Source organism: Eleutherodactylus coqui, chromosome 2, assembly GCF_035609145.1.
Source record: "Eleutherodactylus coqui strain aEleCoq1 chromosome 2, aEleCoq1.hap1, whole genome shotgun sequence".
In the NCBI taxonomy this organism is placed as follows: domain Eukaryota; kingdom Metazoa; phylum Chordata; class Amphibia; order Anura; family Eleutherodactylidae; genus Eleutherodactylus; species Eleutherodactylus coqui.
The window spans coordinates 313242833-313263271 of record NC_089838.1 but is presented as its reverse complement, the minus strand read 5'-3'; the positions used below and the strand labels follow the sequence as shown (position 1 = coordinate 313263271).

The 20439-nt window shown below is 44.7% G+C and overlaps 1 protein-coding gene across 2 annotated transcripts in view; it reads right to left on the bottom strand.

The window, feature by feature from the left end:
- Positions 1–20439, bottom strand: part of PDE4A (phosphodiesterase 4A) — a 267489-nt gene that overhangs the window by 54698 nt on the left and 192352 nt on the right. For both annotated transcript variants that reach the window (XM_066593577.1, XM_066593578.1), the window contains exons 2-6: positions 14918–15103; positions 11874–11910; positions 9857–9927; positions 8602–8651; positions 6999–7111 (exon numbers count right to left, since the gene is read on the bottom strand). In XM_066593577.1, coding sequence (XP_066449674.1) covers positions 6999–7111; positions 8602–8651; positions 9857–9927; positions 11874–11910; positions 14918–15103 — 457 coding nt within the window. The remainder of the gene's footprint in view (positions 1–6998; positions 7112–8601; positions 8652–9856; positions 9928–11873; positions 11911–14917; positions 15104–20439) is intronic.

Below are 20439 nucleotides of genomic sequence, written 5' to 3'. Positions count from 1 at the left end.
AGAAGTTGGAGCAGGAGGAGAAAAAAAGCAGAAGTTGGAGCAGGAGGAGAAAAAAAAGCAGAAGAAGTTGGAGCAGGAGGAGAAAAAAAAGCAGAAGAAGTTGGAGCAGGAGGAGAAAAAAAGCAGAAGAAGGAGGAGGAGGAGAGGAGAGCAGAAGGCGGAAGAGGAGGAGGAAGAAGGCAGAGGAAAGGAGGAGGAAGAAGAAAAAAGGAGGAAGAAGGAGGTCTATTTAAGGAGGTTCCTCAAATAAGATTGCGGTTAGTTGATATCACAGATAAGATAATGAGAAACTAGAGTGTGAGAATAAATTAGCTACTCCATTCATTCCAATACATAGTGTTTAGAAGGTAACCCAATTGTTAAATTAAAAAAAACACAAATTTCAAAAATATTGCATCTACAGCCACTACACTGAGAAAAATATTACAAACTAGACCAAAAGGAGCCATGTCCCATTAGATGATACAGTTGACTCAAGACCTCCATACACATTAGGGTTTAGCTGTCTGAACATGTCGATAATGAGGGGGTTGGATCACTCTCTAAGGTCTATGGGGCAACTCAACTTTTCCCTGACCCCTGACAAATGTTGGAGGAAAGAACGATTGAAGATGTGTAATTTCAGGGTCCATTCCTTTTATTTCCAGAGATAAGCTGCTGCCAATGGTATTTTGCTGTGGCTTACCTCCCTAAACACATAAACGAGCAGCCAAGTCAAAAGTTCATATGAATGCGATAGCTGATGTAAACAATTTTCGGACAAACGATCATTGGCCCGACAGTTGTTGGAGGAATATTAGCACCTTAAGTTTGGGGCATCACTGCTCCTGTCCATTCCATAAATTAACCCTCACAGGTTAATATACGACGTACTGCAATTCGGGCTGTAAGCCCTGATCTTTAGGACTGTGTGTATTCTCACGAGTACTATGGGTAAACAAAATTTGCATCTGTAGCCATGGTTCGGCAGGTGAAGGCTCAGGGACCGAATTGCAACACATATAATTCTACAAAATTGAATACATGGAATAAAGTATAATGGGTATATACCTAACTAATAAACATTACAGCCAATTAGGTGCATTGCTGAGAAGAGTACAGCGTGACACAGTTTTTTTTTCTAGTACAAGGCAATAGCGTGCCAGTCTTTTATCTCCCAGGCATTGTTTACATCCAGTGACTTGTCCAAGGTCACAAGCAGCCGACACTGGGATTTGAACCAGGGTCTGCAGGAAGAGGAAGGTCTACACAGTATACCTAGTACATGTTGTATGAAAGGAATTTCTCATATTGACAAAGCCCAAAATCAAGGATGGGTACCTGGTCTTGGACCCCCTTGACCATTCCTTCGGGGTCTAGAAAATGATAACCTAATGTAAAGAGGTCTATGCTGGTAATAGTAAGAAATATTCAGGAACTATCTAGATAATTTTAAACTATAATTACGCACAAGTGTTTCTATATGGACCCTATAAAAGGTATCACTTCTATCCTGATCAGTCATATGAAAGTTGTGTGAATAAATAAACAGATCTGGTCTACAAGGTCAATACGCTTGGGAACTCCTAGAATGCCCAATGGCAGCAATGTGCTGGGTTGGCCCACTATGTAGCCCATGACATCATCACCCCATACTTCAGTGAGGTCACTAGCTCAAAAACAGTAACTTTAGCTCCTGACCACAGCTGTCATAACCGTGTGCAGAAGATCTGACTGATCAAGCGAAAAACAATCAACAGCATAATAATGTAACACAATGTATAGCTTTATTACCTGGTCCCACCATCCAACCAGCCAAGGTCTGGAGCATGTCTCACAAAAGAAATCTACTAAGGGCATTTTTCAATCCTGGATGGATATTTCCGAAGGAATCCAGTCTGTAGGACCAAGCTGGAACAGACGAGGCCGACGGCGAAAACGTCCGCAATCCACAAACAGGCGAAAGGTTTTCAAAAAATTTTTTAGATCCTTATTTATTTTGTAGCTTAAAATATTGGTTTGCAGAGATATTATGCGCAATCCCAAAATCATCAGAGTAGGAACTAAAAGCTTAATTAGAAATTAAAAAATTTTAAAAAATAATCCACATTTCATAAATCCTCCCAAAAAAAAGCAGAGAAAAAAAAATTAAAAATATAAAAGCAAAAACACTGATATCCTTCACTGTTTTGCTGTGAGATGTTTATACTTTACTTGAACCCTTCCTGGTCGGTGTAGTGAAAAATTTTTTTGAAATTCTTTTGGTTTCCCGAAAAAAAAAAAAAAAATTTAAAAATTAAATTCCAATTAAAAATTTCATTTGCCAAAATCAGAGCCACAGAGAGAGAAGATGACGGACGTAGCTTGAGGACACCTGTCTCCTTGCCCTAGAGTTGACTGCTGTTGCTTGGTTTCTCAGCAAGCTCAGGGATGTAGGATGGTACAGAAATTAGGGGGGGTCAAATCCCCGAAATCCTTAGAGGTGACATAGGACCTATCACTTGACTCACGAGAGAACGTAGCCATGTGGGAGGTAGACGAGAGACTGTTGGTATTTTCCGGCTCCCCCCCTCCATAGAATTCGACACAATCCTTAAAAATAACAAAATGCTACTACAGACCCTCCCGGGCCCTTAATATATGCAGAAGGGGGCCCCACATGACACCCCACAATCAGTCAATGAAATAAAAATAGGATCCACATCCAAAATGCAGCTAGGCCGGAGATTTTTAACCCATCACTACCAGGATGTGTGGAGGGAAAAAAAAATCCTGCAGCCTCTCTCATTTTATTTGTGGGTTACATCTTTAAAGCCTTTAGCGATGGCCCTGCGCCCCCTCCCGCCCCCCCACCCCTTGTCGTCGTCTTCTTCTTCCTCCGTGTCTTGATGTAGGGGGGGGGGAAGGAAAACAAGTCAGTGTTTCGGAGGGCCTAAGAAACTGCAAGATAAGGCCTCTTCCTGCATCCTTAAGGGGAAAAGAGGAGGTAGCATTTTATCGCAGCATCCTTCCTGGGTACCAAATCCGAGCTTGCAGCCAGGGTGGATGGAGGTGACAGAAGACTTTGCACATGGATGGTGGAAACCAGGAGGAGCAGGAAGGTGGCCGTCTTCCTTTTCTAGGCTGTAGATGCCTCCTGTAGGGCCGTTTGTCTGCCAATATCTTCCGTTATTCGTACATCTAGCATACTGCAGTAGGCAGGGATGTGATGTAAAATGCAGAAGGGAGGGGAGGAGAGGGAAGGGGGAGGGAGAGGAGAGCAGCCGCCGTGCTTCTAGGCATGACACTCTCACAATCAGCCAGTGCAGGGAATCTGATTTCCTTAAAGAAAAGGGTCATTATGACTCGAGACGATGTTTACCATTGAGCACGGTAAACGTGATGAAACGTGCAAGGCATTGCAGTCACTAGGCCAATATTTGGCTAGATAGGGTTTATTTACCTGGCACCTCACTTATCATCATAGTCACCTCTAATGTCAATCACCTGGATCACGTTCTATTATGTGCAAAGTTCACCTCTGCAAGATGAGCGACTCTTCAGGTAGATCCCCTAATTCTCCTTTTTGTCCTTTCCATCATTTTAGGATCATTTGCAATATCTCCTTTCCATAATAGACAAGTAGAATATACAAACCCAAACTGAAGTGTACAGGAGTGGCTCAGTGGTTAAGGGTGTTGGCTTTGACCATGACTCAATATTCAATGTCAGCTACCTATGACCTTGGAGCGTCACACCTTCTGCTGTTCATTATTGAAGGTGTCGCATTTAGATGTCAAGTTCTTCTGCACTGAATCTATATTACAGCCAATATCTACTCATTGTATCATTTATGGCAGGGGTGTACAACCTGCGGCCTGTGATGCTGTTCCGCATGGGCCTCCTCCATCTTTGGGACCTCCATATTTGCAGACTGCAATCTTGAGAAGACCCCTGTTAGCACCAATATCTCAAACAAGTCCTTCTCCATGAGTCAAGAGGACCCGGTTTCTATGCCCATGCTCGGACCTCAGCCAGACAGAATGGCATAGTGAACTACATCATTCTGTACAGCTAAGGCTCTGTTCACACCGGCATCAAAGTCTCCGCTTTAGCATTAACAACCTATCGTTCCATCTCGATGCTGCTTTTAGTAAGACATGATGTTACTACATAAGGGGACTGGTTCACCTTGTGGAGAGCGCTGAGTAGGCGTGAGGATACATCTAAACCATGCAAAGCTCCTCTGGGAAATTTGGTATGCTAATGGGAGGTGGTAGAATGCATCTGCAGAGCCACCTATTGGAAGGCAGCTACGCTATAAGACAAAGCCTCTGCATAGGGGAGCTGCCTTCCAATAATAGGTGGCGCTGTAGAGGTATTATACCATCTACATTTGCATACCAAATTTTCCAGAGTAGCATTGGATGGCTTAAAAGCCTCTTCCCACCTTGGAGGTGCTTTCTACAAGAAAAACTATACTCATAGGCCTCCGACCCAACCAACCAGAGACCTATAGTACATGATGAGGGGCAAAAACCTTACAACAGTCAGTCTGTACATGGTTATGTTGTCTGGAGAAGACTCTGCTTTGGTTTATATTCCCAGTCATGTTACAAGACCTGACCAAAGGCTGAACCTTGACTTTTAGCGAAGCTGCCATCCAATAGATGGCGCTGCAGAGGCATTGTACCATCTCGTATTTATATGATTTCAATACCACAATAGTTTTACTCTACTACACAAGCAGCACTTTCCTGGCCTTCCAAAAACAGTAACTGCTAGGCCGGATGATCATGGGTATGGCCGTAAAGGAAAACCTCCCGTAATGCAATCCTATACAGCTACGTAATCCAATGCTGTACCATCTCAATATGTTCTGCCATAAAACATCAACGCCACCACAATATCACAAGCAAGCACTGCTCAAAAGGGTCACTGGGTACATTTATTGTAGCCTACATCTCAGGAATACTCACAAACAACTGAAAAATACATCTGACCCATACAGAACATAGTAATGTTCTAGACACACATTCCACTAGGAATTAATGAGCAGACGGTGCAGTAAATAGGATTCCTCACACAGATTACGGATTACTCAGCACTAGAGGCGCTCATACATGTAAGCACCATAATTCAAGGGGTTATCCATGTTTTACAATCCCTTTATTACTAGAAGAGTCCCCTAAAATCAAGCTTACTGTAGGGTGTCCCACTCCTTAGGCCCCCAGAAATCATCTGTAATCGGTGAAGGAACCAGGCTGCAAGTGTTCAATATTCCTGCAGTGCCTCCACAGGCAAAATGAAGCATTACATGGTGCCCACTAAAATCAATTAATTGTAATTCACAGACATGCTGTTTTTTTGCAGAGCGAGAGACTCTTTCTATCACTTCTCTTTAAATGATGGAAGACCTGAAAGAGGGACTCCCCTCTAATAACTCAAAACGCCCTAATAGCGAATATTAATAAAATGGGTTTTCTAAAGTCAATCCAGACCTTGTAATAAACATCCATTTGTAAAACAATTATTAATTGTGGGTATGTATTGTGATATGCCGTATCAGAAGTCATCACTGCATGAAAAAGCACCTGGGGATATTAATATATAGTGAAAGTATTGGTAGCAATCAGAGCCAGGCAGCTGCTGCTAAAGCAGATAAGAATAATAGTTTTACCTTTATATAAGACCATAGTCAGTCTTTACATTATATATTGTGCACAGAGTCAGCAGACAGTATATAAGAAAGACATAGCAGAGCTGAAGAACTTTTAGAGGTTGTCAACCGATGGAATGAAAGAGCTATCCAAGGAGAAAAATTACCGACCAGGGTATTTGTAAAATAGCACACTTACCAATTAGCATACATCAGCAAACACGCCCCGTTAAAGGGGTTGTCTGCTGTGGAAATCATTATGATAATAAGCAGATTATAGGATGTCCTGCTGTGGGGACTCCCAGTGTTTAGTGGAATCTTTGAAGGAACCTTGCAGCAAGTGCTTAAATTACCCTGCAGCGCCTCCAGAGGGCAAACTAGGCATTACACAGTTATCACTTACATTAACAGGCTCTTTGTACAATACGGACAGGCTAGGTCCTCCAGAGGGGGAGATCTTTATATCCATTCAGTGCCGTGGCTTAAAAAGGATTTAGAGAACCCCTTCAAACCAGATTAAAAGGGTTGTACCCCAATTGCAAGTTATCTACTATCCACAGGATAGATGATAATAGTTGATTGGTGGCGCCTCACTGGTGAGACCCCCTACAATCTGCAGGACAGGACTCCCTTGCTTCTCCCTCTGCAGTGACTTCAGCATAAGGGAAGAGCTGGTTAATAGAGATGAGCGAGCATACTCGGTAAGGCGATATACTCGAGAGAGCATCGCCTTTTTTGAGTACCTGCTGGCTCGTCCCTGAAGATTCGGGGGGGGGGGGGGGCGCGGGGTTGAGCAGGGGGTTGTGGAGGGGATCGGGAGGGAGAGAGAGAGAGGGATCTCTCTCACTCTCCTCCCCGCTCCCCGTCGCTGCCCGGCACCGCCCCTGACCCCCCCAAATCTTCAGGGTCGAGCCAGCAGGTACTCGAAAAAGGCAATGCTCTCTCTCTCGTATATCACCTTACCGAGTATGCTCGCTCATCTCTACTGCCTAAGCATGCGCAGTCAGCGCTCCAGTCATTTCAATGGGGCTAACAGTAATAGCCGAATGGCTGCCGCTTGGCTATCTCCGCAGTCCCATTGAAAGTGAATGGAGCGCTAGTACACTTGCATAACCAGCGCTCCATTCAGTCTCCTCATCATTGTGGGGATGCAGTAACCCCACAGTGAGGACGACGGGTAGTCACGGGATCCATTCTCCAGATTAGTGGAGGTGTCCGCGGTGAGACCCCCAACGATCAGCCATTTATAGGGGATAACCTGTAATTGCGCTACAACCTCTTTAATATCACTTCTGTGTGTATGTATCAGTAGTGAATATACAGGCATTAGATGATACATATGAGAGCTCCATTCAGATGGAGGTGCGCACCGGGCTCTTACCTTGTTGGATGCCATCTCACTGACAGAGCGATAGGTCTGTACGGTCTCCAGCTGATCCAGACACCAGTCTAGTTCTTCTAACGTCTCTTTGGCTAGCTGCTGATACGTCTCCTCTGTGGAAGAAGACATGATGGAGTCAGGCATGAGAAGTCTATATTGTATTACAGCAGAGCTCTCAGTCTTGTGGCCCGGCTATCGCCTTTCAACACGATTCCGTACATTGAAAGAAACTGCATATAAAGTGGAGTCCCTTTGTACATGGTCCATAATACTACTCTAGCGCTGATCTGAGTTTACATGCTGTATTATACTGCGGAGCTGCACTCACTATTCTGCAGGCTGAAATCTCCCAGCATTCCCTGTTCAGTGAGCGAAGCTGGCGCTGGTGATTTGCATACTGTACAGTCACTGTAATACAGAAGCTAACCTGCTAGGAGTGTCTGACAACGAGTTTATCCGCGCTTTCCAATGATGAAGGAAGCTTTGGTACATAATACATGTCTAACTCAGTATCAGTGTTAAATAAGTAATGGATCTGTAGTTAATAGGTAGATAAATACTCGTACGTGTAACATATATTATATAGAATTCATTTATCTTATATTTAAAGTGACCCTTCAGTTCCAGGATAGAATTCTATCCAGGGAATAAAGGGGGCTGAAGATATATTATCCACCATTGTTCTTCCCATCCATCAGTTCCAGGCCCTGTTTTAGACTGTCCAAGATGGCAGCTGCGATTTTCTAACTACCTAATGTGCACTGCTCTCTGATTGGGCAGTACCGATCACGTGTGGTCCCCCATGCCAATCAGAGAGCAGGTATAGTGCATTGGTAGTCTAACTCTATCAATGTTCTGTGGGAAAGAGATAGTTTGAAGATCTTGTTGGCCATCGTGGATGACACAAAACACGATCCAGAATCGGGGGATCAGAGGGACATGGGAAAAGAAGACTAAGGCAAGCTTCACACGGGCAAGCACAATATGGGGCCGTGAATCCCACCCCCATATCTCGCTCCCCTGCATGTGAATTCTGAGGATGCGAGCCGCTTTCAATGTTTCAGCGTGTATTTCACGCATTAAATCGTCCATTGAAATGAACGGGCTGTGGAAAAAACCGCAGTAAATACGTAATTACACACGTAAAAGTGCGGATTTAGCCACGTCAATAAGCAAAATCCTCATGCAGAATCCTGATGCTCATTGACAGGGCTAATTCGTAACATGGAAGCCTATAGTAACGGATGGCCTTCATCAGAGACCATCCACCCTACAACTATGTAGGGACCATGAGGTGGCCATGGAGTGTTTATGGATGCTTTTTGCACATTGCTGTACACATGAATCCTTAGTAGAAGTGCATCTTCTGGGCCCCAATAAGTTCTAACTGAACCCCAACTTTATGCCGTATGCACTGGAGCAGATTTATTAAAACTAGAGCAAAGTTTTACTTTGTCTGATGCTGATACACTGGACGGGTCCTTCCAAGCAAAGGGGCCCGGATGCCATTGTATAGCATTGGTGGCATAGTGTATTTCTATAATCCCCCTCATTCCTGGTCTCATTAGTCTCACCATGTATCTACAGACCCGCACGTACTTACCTGAGAGAGTGGCTTTACAGACCGTTTGCTGAGGCATTACTGGGGAGCGTCTGGCAAAGAGAACAACACAGTCTATTATGCATCACATTGAGGGGGTTATTCCCAAAACTTTGCATTCATATATAATTCTTCCCTTTCATCGGGCTCTGGGATAACACGCATTAGCTAATGATATGGAATAACTAACATGAAGCAAGAAGGATAGACAAATTCCTTTAATCTGGAATTCAGTGATCTGGAAAACATGATCCGGCCGTGCCAAATAATCTGAAGCTTTCTGGCAGCAGAAGCTTGAGTACAGACTGCGGTTCTAGAGATAGCAGTACTGCAAGTAATACATGCCGGATTCTCAAATCACGTATATACCTTGTGGAAATGTATGACAAAGACCCATGAAGAGCGGTTTCCTTAATCTTCTTGATCAACTAGAAGAGGTTTGTAGACTCTGTGCTGAATTATCTCATTTTCTGGATTATTAGATGCCTGATTAAAAGGAATGTCACTAGATATTCCATGTTGGATATTTATTTTGCAAAGTCTTCCTGGAGGTCCCTTAGGCTGGTCCCCACGGGGGCAGATTTGCAGCAGAATGTCCGCAGCGGGCATTGGGCTTCAGGTCTACTGCGGAAAGCCTGCCTCTCACCATGCGTGCGGGTTTTATCGCGAATTCCTGTGCCAAATTCACCCCCTCATCGCGAGGAGGTGAATTCCGCAGCGGAGGCGGCCATACAATTGAAATGCTGTGGAATTGAATTTTGCAGCGCAAGTCTATTTACGCACGGGTTTTGTGCGGGTTATTTCCGCAGCGCGTGGACGAGATTTTCAAAATCTCATCAACTTTGCTGCTACTGTAATTTCCATGCCGAGGGTCCACACAGAAACTCTGCTGCAAGTCCGCCCAGTGTGAACCCCACCTTATAAGTGCCTTTCAAAGGGGTTTTCTCATCATATGGCTATTGAATGGGTATGCAATCAAAGTCTGAGCAGTGGGGATCCGAACCCTGGGGCCCCCACCAGTGCATACAATGAAGGGCGCGGTGGCATAATGGTTGTTTTCTGAAACGCTGATACTCCTGACCCAGTGCGGTTTTAGGAATTGCAAAAAAGCTCATTTCTTCCTAGCCATTGGTTAGGGTCCTAAAAGACCCCCAATAATCACACATTGCCACCACTGATGCGTATAGAGGGAGAACCGCTTTAAGAACGCGGACACATAGTACAGAGTATTACTATTCGCTCCGCAGGAGGTACTCACTTGTTGGTAGGAGATGTAACGTTGGCAAGGATGGTGAAGTTGTTCCGGACACTACGCAGGCTGGCCAGCACCTAGAGACACACAGAGCTACATTAATGTACAGCAGGCAAAAACATGTAGATGCCTGACGTTAAAGAGAAGGTCCGCTTATACGGCTGCGTTAACACTTGGCGCTTTGTGACGCACTTTTTAAACCGCAGCAAAAAAAAAAAACACGCAAAAAAAACCCAGCATGCATTTTTTTTAAAACTGCATTTTTTGACGCGGTTCAAACGTATAGCTAACAATGCCAAGTGTGACTGCAGCCTACATATATATATATATATAATGTATGTACAATACTTATCCTGTATTATACTGCAGAGCTGCACTCACCATTCTGCTGTGAAAGCTACAATAGTGTTCACTGACACGGGCGTATGTGTCACGTATATATCACTCGTATTTTTCACGTGCATAAAATACGCACAGCAAATACACATATACATGCATATCTGCTGCCTATGTTAAATCCCCTTAGTCAATATTATTGTGTAATAGGCACCAAAATAGAGCATGCTGCAAGTGAGTGGCCTGATAGAAAATCAAGGGGCTTTTAGTGTTGTGTATTACACGCGCATAATGCGTGGGACACATACTCGCATGTGAGTGAGCACTTTTACTCCAGAGCTGCACTCACTATTCTGCTGGTGGAGTCACTGTGTACACACATTACTTATCCTGTACTGATCCTGAGTTACATCCTGTATTATACTCCGGAGCTGTACTCACTATTCTGCTGGTGGAGTCACTGTGTACATACATTACTTATCCTGTACTGATCCTGTGTCACATCCTGTATTATACTCCAGAGCTGCACTCACTATTCTGCTGGTGAAGTCACTGTGTACATACATTACTTATGCTGTACTGATCTTGAGTTACATCCTGTATTATACCCCAGAGCTGTACTCACTATTCTGCTCATGGAGTCACTGTGTACATACATCACTTATCCTGTACTGATCCTGAGTTACATCCTGTATTATACTCCAGAGCTGCACTCACTATTCTACTGGTGGAGTCACTGTGTACATACGTTACTGATCCTGAGTTACATCCTGTATTATACATCAGAGCTGCACTCACTATTCTGCTGATGGAGTCACTGTGTACATACATTACTTATCCTATACTGATCCTGAGTTACATCCTGTATTATACTCCAGAGCTGCCCTCACTATTCTGCTGGTGAAGTCACTGTGTACATACATTACTTATCTTGTACTGATCCTGAGTTACATCCTGTATTATACTCCAGAGCTGCACTCACTATTCTGCTGGTGGAGTCACTGTGTACATACATTACTTATCCTGTACTGATCCTGAGTTACATCCTGTATTATACTCCAGAGCTGTCCTCACTATTCTGCTGGTGGAGTCACTGTGTACATACATTACTTATCCTATACTGATCCTGAGTTACATCCTGTATTATACTCCAGAGCTGCACTCACTATTCTGCTGGTGGAGTCACTGTATTACATACATTACTTATCCTGTACTGATCCTGAGTTACATCCTGTATTATACTCCAGAGCTGCACTCACTATTCTGCTGGTGGAGTCACTGTGTACATACATTACTTATCCTGTACTGATCCTGAGTTACATCCTGTATTATACTCCAGAGCTGCACTCACTATTCTGCTGGTGAAGTCACTGTGTACATGACTAATCCTGGGTTAGATGCTGTTCACTCTTGTATGTAAGCTTTTGATTACTGATGAGAAGATGATTTGGGTTATATAATCACTGTATGCTAATGAAAGATGGACCACCTATTGGAGGGTAGCTTCGCTGTAAGTCAATGTGTAAAGTTACTGTCCAATAGGTGGTGCTGTAGAGCCTTTGTTCCGTCTCTCATTTCCATACCCTATTTCTCAGAGGAGCTGGCACCACCCACAAGTCACCTCCACAGGGAGTACTCCCCCATAATCACTGCAGTTACAGGAGGCAGAATAATCCCATATACCAACCTGAGCAAATGGGGTAACGATGAGGTCCTCAGCGTGCCTGTAAGAAGAGAGCACCAGACTTATTAGTCCAAGGACAGAGTATAGAAGCTAGAAGCAGAGTATAAACCTTACATATTGCCTTCCTGCGTGTAGTTGGAGAGCTTGAAGAAGACTCCTTACAGTCTAGGTGCTTGCTCTGACCAAGGGGATCTGTCTAAAGAGCAACTTTTGATGTCAAAGGTTTTGGTCAGTGGGGGTCCGGGTACTGAGAACCCCACTGATCGGTGAATTGAAGGGGCAGAAGCACTCACTTGAGCGCTGCACACCTTCATCTGTGATTACTATGGATGCTTAGAAGCCTACAGAAGTCTATGCGTCCGTCTTCATCGGCTGACAAGAGCCATCGAGTAACGATCACAGGCGGAGGTGCACAGCACTCTGCCCCTTCTTTCTATGCCTCGTTGCTTGTTCGCTAATCGTTTGGTTTAAATATCGATCGTCCAGTCGTTCTCATTCACAATCAGCGAATGAGAACGATTTATCGCTATGTGTAAAATTACCTTAAGGAGAAGTGAAAGAAAGTTGTTTTTGGTACAATCCCTTTAACCCCTTAGTGGCAAAGCCTGTTTGTGCCTTAATGATCATCTAATAGTTCGGGTTTTTTCAGCGTTGCATCCCAGGAGCCAGAACTTTTTAATTTTCCCACTGACACAGCCGTATGAGGGCTTGTGGTTTGCGGGACAACTTGTATTTTTAAAGGGGTTCTGACATCAAAAAAAAAAATTTTACTCACCTTTCCTCGCCAGTACCGATCGCCAGGCATGTCCCCTCCAGCTGGCATCTTCTTCTGTTCCTTGTAAAAGCAGAGCAGGAGCGGTCAAAAAGACCGCTTCCTGCTCTGCTCCGTCCGTCAGGCATTTCCGAGGTGAACGGACGGGCCGCCCACAGCAAGTACATCACAAGCCGTGCTTGCTGTGGGCGGCCCGTCCGTCCTGCTGAACTCCGAGATTCTGCGCATGCGCAGTGGAGACGCGGCCTGTCCTGACTCCTGTCAGAGGGCACCTCTCCACTGCGCATGCGCGCGATCTCGGAGCGGCACGGCTCGTGCAGGAAGAAGAGGATGACCCCGCTGCTGACAACAACAACAGAAGAAAAGGTAAGTATAAGATTTTTATGCTTTAGCAGCCATTAAACCATGGGTTCCCTGGGTCCATTAGGCAGACCAGGGAACAATGGCTGCTAAAGCATAAAAAAATATTTGTGTCAGAACCCCTTTAATGGCATAATTTTTGGATACATATAATGTATTGTATAACACTTACTTTTTTTATTTTAGGGGGATTGGGGAACGTTCTTCCATTTGTTTTTTGGATTTCATTTTTACGGCGTTCAGTGTACAGAACAAATCATGAGATACCATTACTCTGTGGATTCCAGCGGCGCCAGGTTTACACAGGCTTTTTAAATTCTGCTATTTTTGCACACAAAAAACACTTCTTTTTTTTTTGTTAAAAATTTGCTTTTGCGTCACCGCATTCCAAGAGCCCTAGCATTTCCAGTTTTCCATCGACAGAGCTCCATGAGGGCTGGTTGTTGTTTTTGCGGGATGAACCCTAGTCTTCATTTATCTCATTTTTGGGGACATAACACATTTTGATTGCATTTTATTCCGTTTTTTTTCTAAAGGCAAGACTATGTTAAATTAATTCTGCAGGCCAGCGTGAACGTGTCAATACCAAATTAATACAGGTTTTTTTCCACTCTTTTAAAAACTATTTTTTGTTTATCGCTGCATTCAAAGCCCCCTAACTAACATTTTTGTCAGTGGTGAGGTGTAAGGATTTTGATAGTACCATTTGTTCATCCATGCGATGTTTTGATCACTTTCTATTCCGTTTTTTGTAAGCCGAGATTACGAGATTTTTATTTTCATCATGTGCACCGTGCAGGTTAAATAACGAACTAACATTTTTTTCTGGGTCATTACGAACGCAGAAAAACCACATATGTGATTTTTTTTTTCTTTTTACATAGTAAAGGGGGAAAGGTCGGATTTTGATGTTTTTATTTAAATTTTTTTTTTTTTACTACTTTTTAAACTTTTTTTCCCAGTAGGGGATTTGATTATCAGCATCTTTTATCACTCTCCTAATACATTGCTATACTTTAGTATAGTAGTGCAATAGAAACCCTATGAGGTCAGCCAGTGGCTGAGCCTCCTAGGGCACCATAGCTGGCAGAATCTAAGGCCATATTCAAGTCTCCGGGTGTCATAGCAACCCATCGGGACCCCACGATCACATCGTGGGGGTCCGATGGGTGACAGAGGGATCCCCCTCGCACTGACTGCAGCGTGTAAAAAGGTACACACCGCGGGATCCAAGGTTTCTTCGGGCCCCTGTGCTAGAGCAAGTGCCCATCTGTCATCCAACAACCAAGTACCCGCTCTTCCCGGTACAGAAAAGCAGCGATAGGATTCAAATGCGGTGCTGTCAAAAGACAAACGGGTGGTCATTAAGGGATTAAAGTGACCCTTCGGTTTTGGGACAAAATCTTGCCCTGGGACTGAAGAGGGCAGTTTATATTACTCGTTGATACCCCTTTGATCTGCCTGTTCTATGACTCGTCATCAGCTGTCCAAGATGGCTGACACAATCTTCAGACTACCTAATCCTCACAGTGTGTTGGTAGTATTAAACTACAATACACTATACTTGGTCTCTGATTGGCCAGAGCTGCTCACATAATCATCACTGGCCAATCAGAGAGCAGTGCAGTGTGCATTAGGTAGCTAGAAAACTGCAGTGGCCATCCTGGTTGGCTGAAAACAGGATCTTGAACCGGTGGAGAAGAAGGACGATAGCAGATAATATATACACCCCCTCCTCTTCAGTCCAGGGATAGAATTTTATCCTGAAACTGAAGGTCACTTTAATTCTTGGTCTGAGCAGAGGATGAGGGGTACGTCCTTAGACCGGCTATAGGATAACTGCTGTCGGGGGCTTAATTTACATAATAGCGTATGAGACCAACATGGTGACGTTGCCCAGAAGAACAACACTTACGCCTCGCTGGTGACCGAGGAGTTCCGGGACATGGTTTTGGGGGACATGTCATAGTCACTGTCCGACCGGTACAGGAACGACTCCCTCCTCTGGCTTTGTGGGAAGCTGGGGTGCAGCACCAGCCCTGGACTCGCCTGCGAATCAATCGGGCTGCGACCTGGAGAAGGCCCATTTTCCACATCGAAGCTACGGAGAGAACAGAGAAGTAAACAGATTACTGCCTGCGACAAAAACCAAGTAATACAGAATATTTACCCCATATCCTACCAAAAAATATGTCCGCTACTACACCTCCCACCCGGCTTTCCCAGAATCTGTAATGGTAAATCTGTACTTATCTAGTGATGCATCTCTGTACACGGCGGACTTACCATTCTGGCTCCTAGGAAAGCCGGGTGTTAGTGCTGTGGGGGCTGTAAGCTACATTGGTGGGCACCCTGCTTTTCCAAGACACTGAATGGTGGAATCGAACGTTTTTCTGTCCGTCGCTGCCGTCACGATGATCGGAGGCTAATCCTGACAACAGATTGATGGAAATAAACGCCCGCGGTCTCGGCGGTTTTTCCACGCAATGGCTATTTGGGAAATGAGATCAGTCACCCCCTAACGCCAGCGCTGTGGGGAGGAGCGCAGGAGCTTTATTAATGGCTGCACATCTGGAGCCGGCGCTCACGTCAATGGGGCAGCTGTGCCGGGAGGGGGGGATTAAGGCAAGAGAAAGGGGACAAAGGTCAAGAGAGGGAACAGTCGAGGAATAACAGAGGATTCATTCATTCATTAGATTGATGAGTTTGGACACCAGTAGTGCGTCTGCTCCGTGAGCAAGTGACAGCTGGGGAGGAACTGCAGCTACCAGCATAGCGTCAGTTATTGAGGTCGAACTACAAGTCCCAGCATCAGATCAGCCACTTTCTGGAAGATGAGGAATGGCAAGTCCCAGTAGTATGTCAGCCATCACTGTACAGTGGGCGAAGAACTACATGTCCCAGTAGTATGTCAGCTATCACTGTACAGCAGGCGAAGAACTACATGTCCCAGTAGTATGTCAGCCATGACTGTACAGCGGGCAAAGAACTACATGTCCCAGTAATATGTCAGCCATCACTGTACAGTGGGCGAAGAACTACATGTCCCAGTTGTAGGTCAGCCATCACTGTATAGTGGGCGAAGAACTACATGTCCCAGTAGTATGTCAGCTGATGTGGAAAAACGAGTCCCAGCATCATTATGTCAGTGAAGGCTTGGCAACTCAGCTGGAACTATATGTCCCAGCATTATTACAGGGCTGGCTGCAGAGAAGTAGGCCAGCAACACTGTCTGTTGCCCCTAGCAACCAATCACAGCGCAGGTTTCATTTCTTATACTCCTGAGGTAAAATGAAAGCTGCGCTGTGATTGGTTGCTAGGGGCAACAGACTGCTGTGGAGCCGGCCTAATTCTCCATGGCCGACTCTGTAGATCAGCTGTTGTCTGACAGCTGGGGTGGAACTACAGATCCCATTACTTACATGTTAGGGCCCATTCACAATGGCGTATTTCCAGTCCTCATGCGGTCCGTGTTTTTAATTGACCGAACATGGACAACACACCAATAAAGTGAATTAGGCTATGTAAATACGCTTTTTTTTTTTTAAGGGAACCAATAATCTGTAATATATTATATATATATATATTTTTTTTTTTTTTTTTTTTTTTTTTTAAATCGCAGAATGTACTATTTTGGCCCATATTAACGGACCAGAATCGCCCATAAAATTCTGTGAGAGTACTAAAAAATTTTTTTTAAAAAGCAGTAAACACGGGTGTTACATTAATGAGCGCCGCGGTTTTTTTTGTTTTTTTTTAAACACGTGTTGCTAGGAGACAGTGAAAAAAAGAAAGAAAAAAAAGTTGTGATATCAGTTGGGCCTTCTGCCTTTTTTTTGCACGTGAACGGCGAATAAGGGTTCGCTTGCACCGGCGTTGGAGTGCGTTAAACAGTTCCGTTTTGTTCCCCACTGATTTCAATTGGTTTCCAGTAACAAGAATATTTCCCTTTATTTCTGTTTAATTCCGTTCCATTTCATTTCCCGTTTTTCAAAACAGAACAAATGGCGCAGTCAACTGCGGGAAAACAAACAGGAACTGTTTCATTACGTTTTATTTCCGTCTCTCTTCTCCTCTAACGGAACACAGAAACGGAACTACTTAACGGACTAATTAATCGCCAGTGTAAACGAGGCCGTACACACGGATGCAACGCGTGCATACGCCTGTGGGCATGAGCCCTGGCAGCTAAGGTAGAACTACAAGTCCCAGCATGATGTCAGAAGAGACTATAAATCCCAGCAACTGTCTGACAGCGGCTGTGTAACCATTTTCCTCAGCTGCCAGACACTTGCTGGGATTTATAGTTCCCTATGACATGATCCTGGGACTTGTAGTTCTACCTCAGCTGCCACGTAGCGACCAACATGCTAGTACTGGGATCTGTAGTGCCACCTCAGCTGCCAGGCAATGCTTGGCACAATAATGCTGGGACATATTAGAGGCCGAGCTTCCATAATATAACACTGGGACTTGTAGTTCCCCCTAAGCTGCCATCACTGAAAAAGTAGCGCTGGGATCTGAACTTCCAAGTTGCCTGATGCAATACTGGGATATGTAGTTCTTCCTCATCAGCTAATTTGGACATAAGGGTCTCAGCGTCCCCTTCTCTGCAATTGTTTGGCAGCTTAGGTGGAACTACAAGTCCCAGGAGTCCATTTGTGAATTTGTCCACCATGGAATTCTTCAAGATTGCTGTGAGTATCCCATTGTGGAATGCCAGCAGCGCTTCACCATTGTGAGATGGGGGCCACACATTATCAGCCATTGGCATCTAGTTGGCACTGCCCGTCCTGCGTGGACACCTGGACACGTCACACAGCGGCCGCGCATGTCTCGTGGTCGAGCACTTGCCCTACGTGTGTAATCTCCACCCTGTCAGAGGGCCAGATTCCAGCTGATTAGAAGTGACAGATTACCGTCACCCGGGTGGGAGGGCTCGGGCGCTGCGGTGACATCGCATATGACACAGGACACAAAGCTAAAACCTGAATGAATCCCCAGATGTTTCATCTCTGCATGGATATAAACTAGAGGCCACCAAATCAGGAATGTGCATCAATGGAACCGGAAAGATGCCGGATTATCAGATGTCCTTGATTATTGAAAAGTCATACAAAAATACATGTGATCCCCAAATGATAACTTCCGCAGAATAGGAGCTTTATGTAATTCACCAGAGATCCCAGCTGCAAAGGGTTAAAAACCAAATCTTAAAGGGGCCCTAGATTTATACATAAGCAATTTACAAATATACATCGCTGCTATCTGCGGATATCAAATGGTTGAAAACAGATAATAGATTATATTTAAGTGTAATTTAAAACATACGATATTAAAAGGGATGCCCCACGCAGGATCCCCCCTATTAGCCTGAAACCTGCTACATCTCATGATCTGGAGGACTCTGTTAGACTATACATTACATCAGTGCTTCCCATCTCCAGTATATAGAGCCCCCAGCAGGTCATGTTTTTAGGATTTCCTCAGTATTACACAGGTGATGTAATTATTGTCAGCGCCTCAGGTGTTCTTACTGTAGGATATCCTGATAACATAACCTGTTGGGGGGCTCTGAGGACTGCATTGCATGGTCATCCATTTATCTTAATGCTGCCATGTAATACCACATTTCACCTACAGTGGCCACTGTAAAAAATATTTGAGGCCACCTACAGCTTCCTCGATCAGCAACAATCAATTGATTTCCAGCAAGCCTTCCTTTAGGAAAAGGATTTTTGCAGATGGTACCAACTGCTTTAAGGGCTACTGCCCACGGACGGATTATCCCCACAAATTCCGCAGCAATAACAGTCCACAGACATGCTATGTTAAAACAATTCTACCCTGCCCACAAGCGAAAAATCAACTGTGATTTTCTGCTCGCGGGGGTGAATAGCAGCATGCTCTATCTTGTGTGGAAAAAAAACAAAAACGCATGGGCGGCTTTCATTGCAGCCAATGGAAGGCGTCCGTCCTGCGATACTTCCGCTGTGAGCACAGCGGAAGTCTGAGTCTCTCTCTCTGCCTGCCTAAAAATTTGCCAAAGACGGGCGCTGCGTCGCGGCAGGGAGGGGCCAAAACAGGCATGTTACAGTGGGGAGGGGCCAAAAACTGGAGCGGGGTCGAACACAGCTTGATGCTCGTTTGAGTAACGAGCACCATCGGGTATGCTAATACTCGAACGAGCATCAAGCTCAACAGAGTATGTTCGCTCAACTCTACCTGTCATCTAGGAGCTTAGCTAAACTAGAGCTGATACCTGGGGTGGCTGATAATAGAGAACTACCCTGTTTTTCCCGAAAATAAGCCCCACCCGGATTTATTTTGGATTTTCGGGGAGGCTTGAAATATAAGCCCTACCCTGAAAATAAGCCCTAGTAGCATATACTTAACGTAGTAGGCACGGTCCGGGTCCTCCTGCTGCTGTTCTGAACTAGACCGTGCATCCTGCAGTTCTCGTTCACCCACAGAAGATCACTTTCTGGTTATGGGATTTATAAATCCCACCTCCAGGAAGCGATGGCTCTGATTGGCTGAGCAGCGGTCGAAGAACCAATCAACGCAGCGCTCGATGAACCAATATGATGGCTGTTATTGGTTCATTGAGCGCTGTATCGATAGGCTGAGCAGCAGTCGAAGAACCAATCACAGCCATCGTGTTGTGAAGGCAGGATTTATGAATTGGCCAATCAATGCCGCGGCTTAGCGCGTCACCTACTTAGTAGGTTGGAAAGCTCGCTATAACATCATGTATTTTTGTTAGTCGTTACAAAGGTATCATATCTACAAGATTACTTGGTCTCTCTTGCTGGGAACAATCACATTTTGCTCTACTGGCTAACACCGTACCTAACATTTTTCAGATAATACAATGACACAATCACCTTGTTGTGACGGTCACTATGTAAGTCCAGACTGGAAACAATGTACACAAACGTTTCGCTACAGATACAGTGTGATTTCAGCTCAGAAGTACAAGTAAAGGTACACACGGGTCTAAGGGGAGGTGCCTATCCGATGGTTATAATATGGGCGCCACCATAATGGACATCCCCAGACCCAGACCCCATCCTACATCACCAACGGACCAAGCAGTGTTCCTTGGAGAAAAGGGTTGAGAGCAGCACAATATGCCCCGAGCTAAAGACATTTCCAATTACAAGTCTATACAAATAAGCAGCACGGATGTACATACACAGAACAACGTCTGGCCCCATCGATGACAGGGCCCAAAACATTGCCTCGTGTATGTACGACCTGAAACAAATCCTGCACCTTGGACTGCCAATGTCAAGAAACACTAATAAGAGTAATAGTGAAGATGACAATGATGTAATAATACTCGCACTAAGGATTATAACGCGGTAATACTATAGAGCAGGCGGCTGACATACCATGGCCGGGCTCACACCAACATACTTGTATTACTCATGA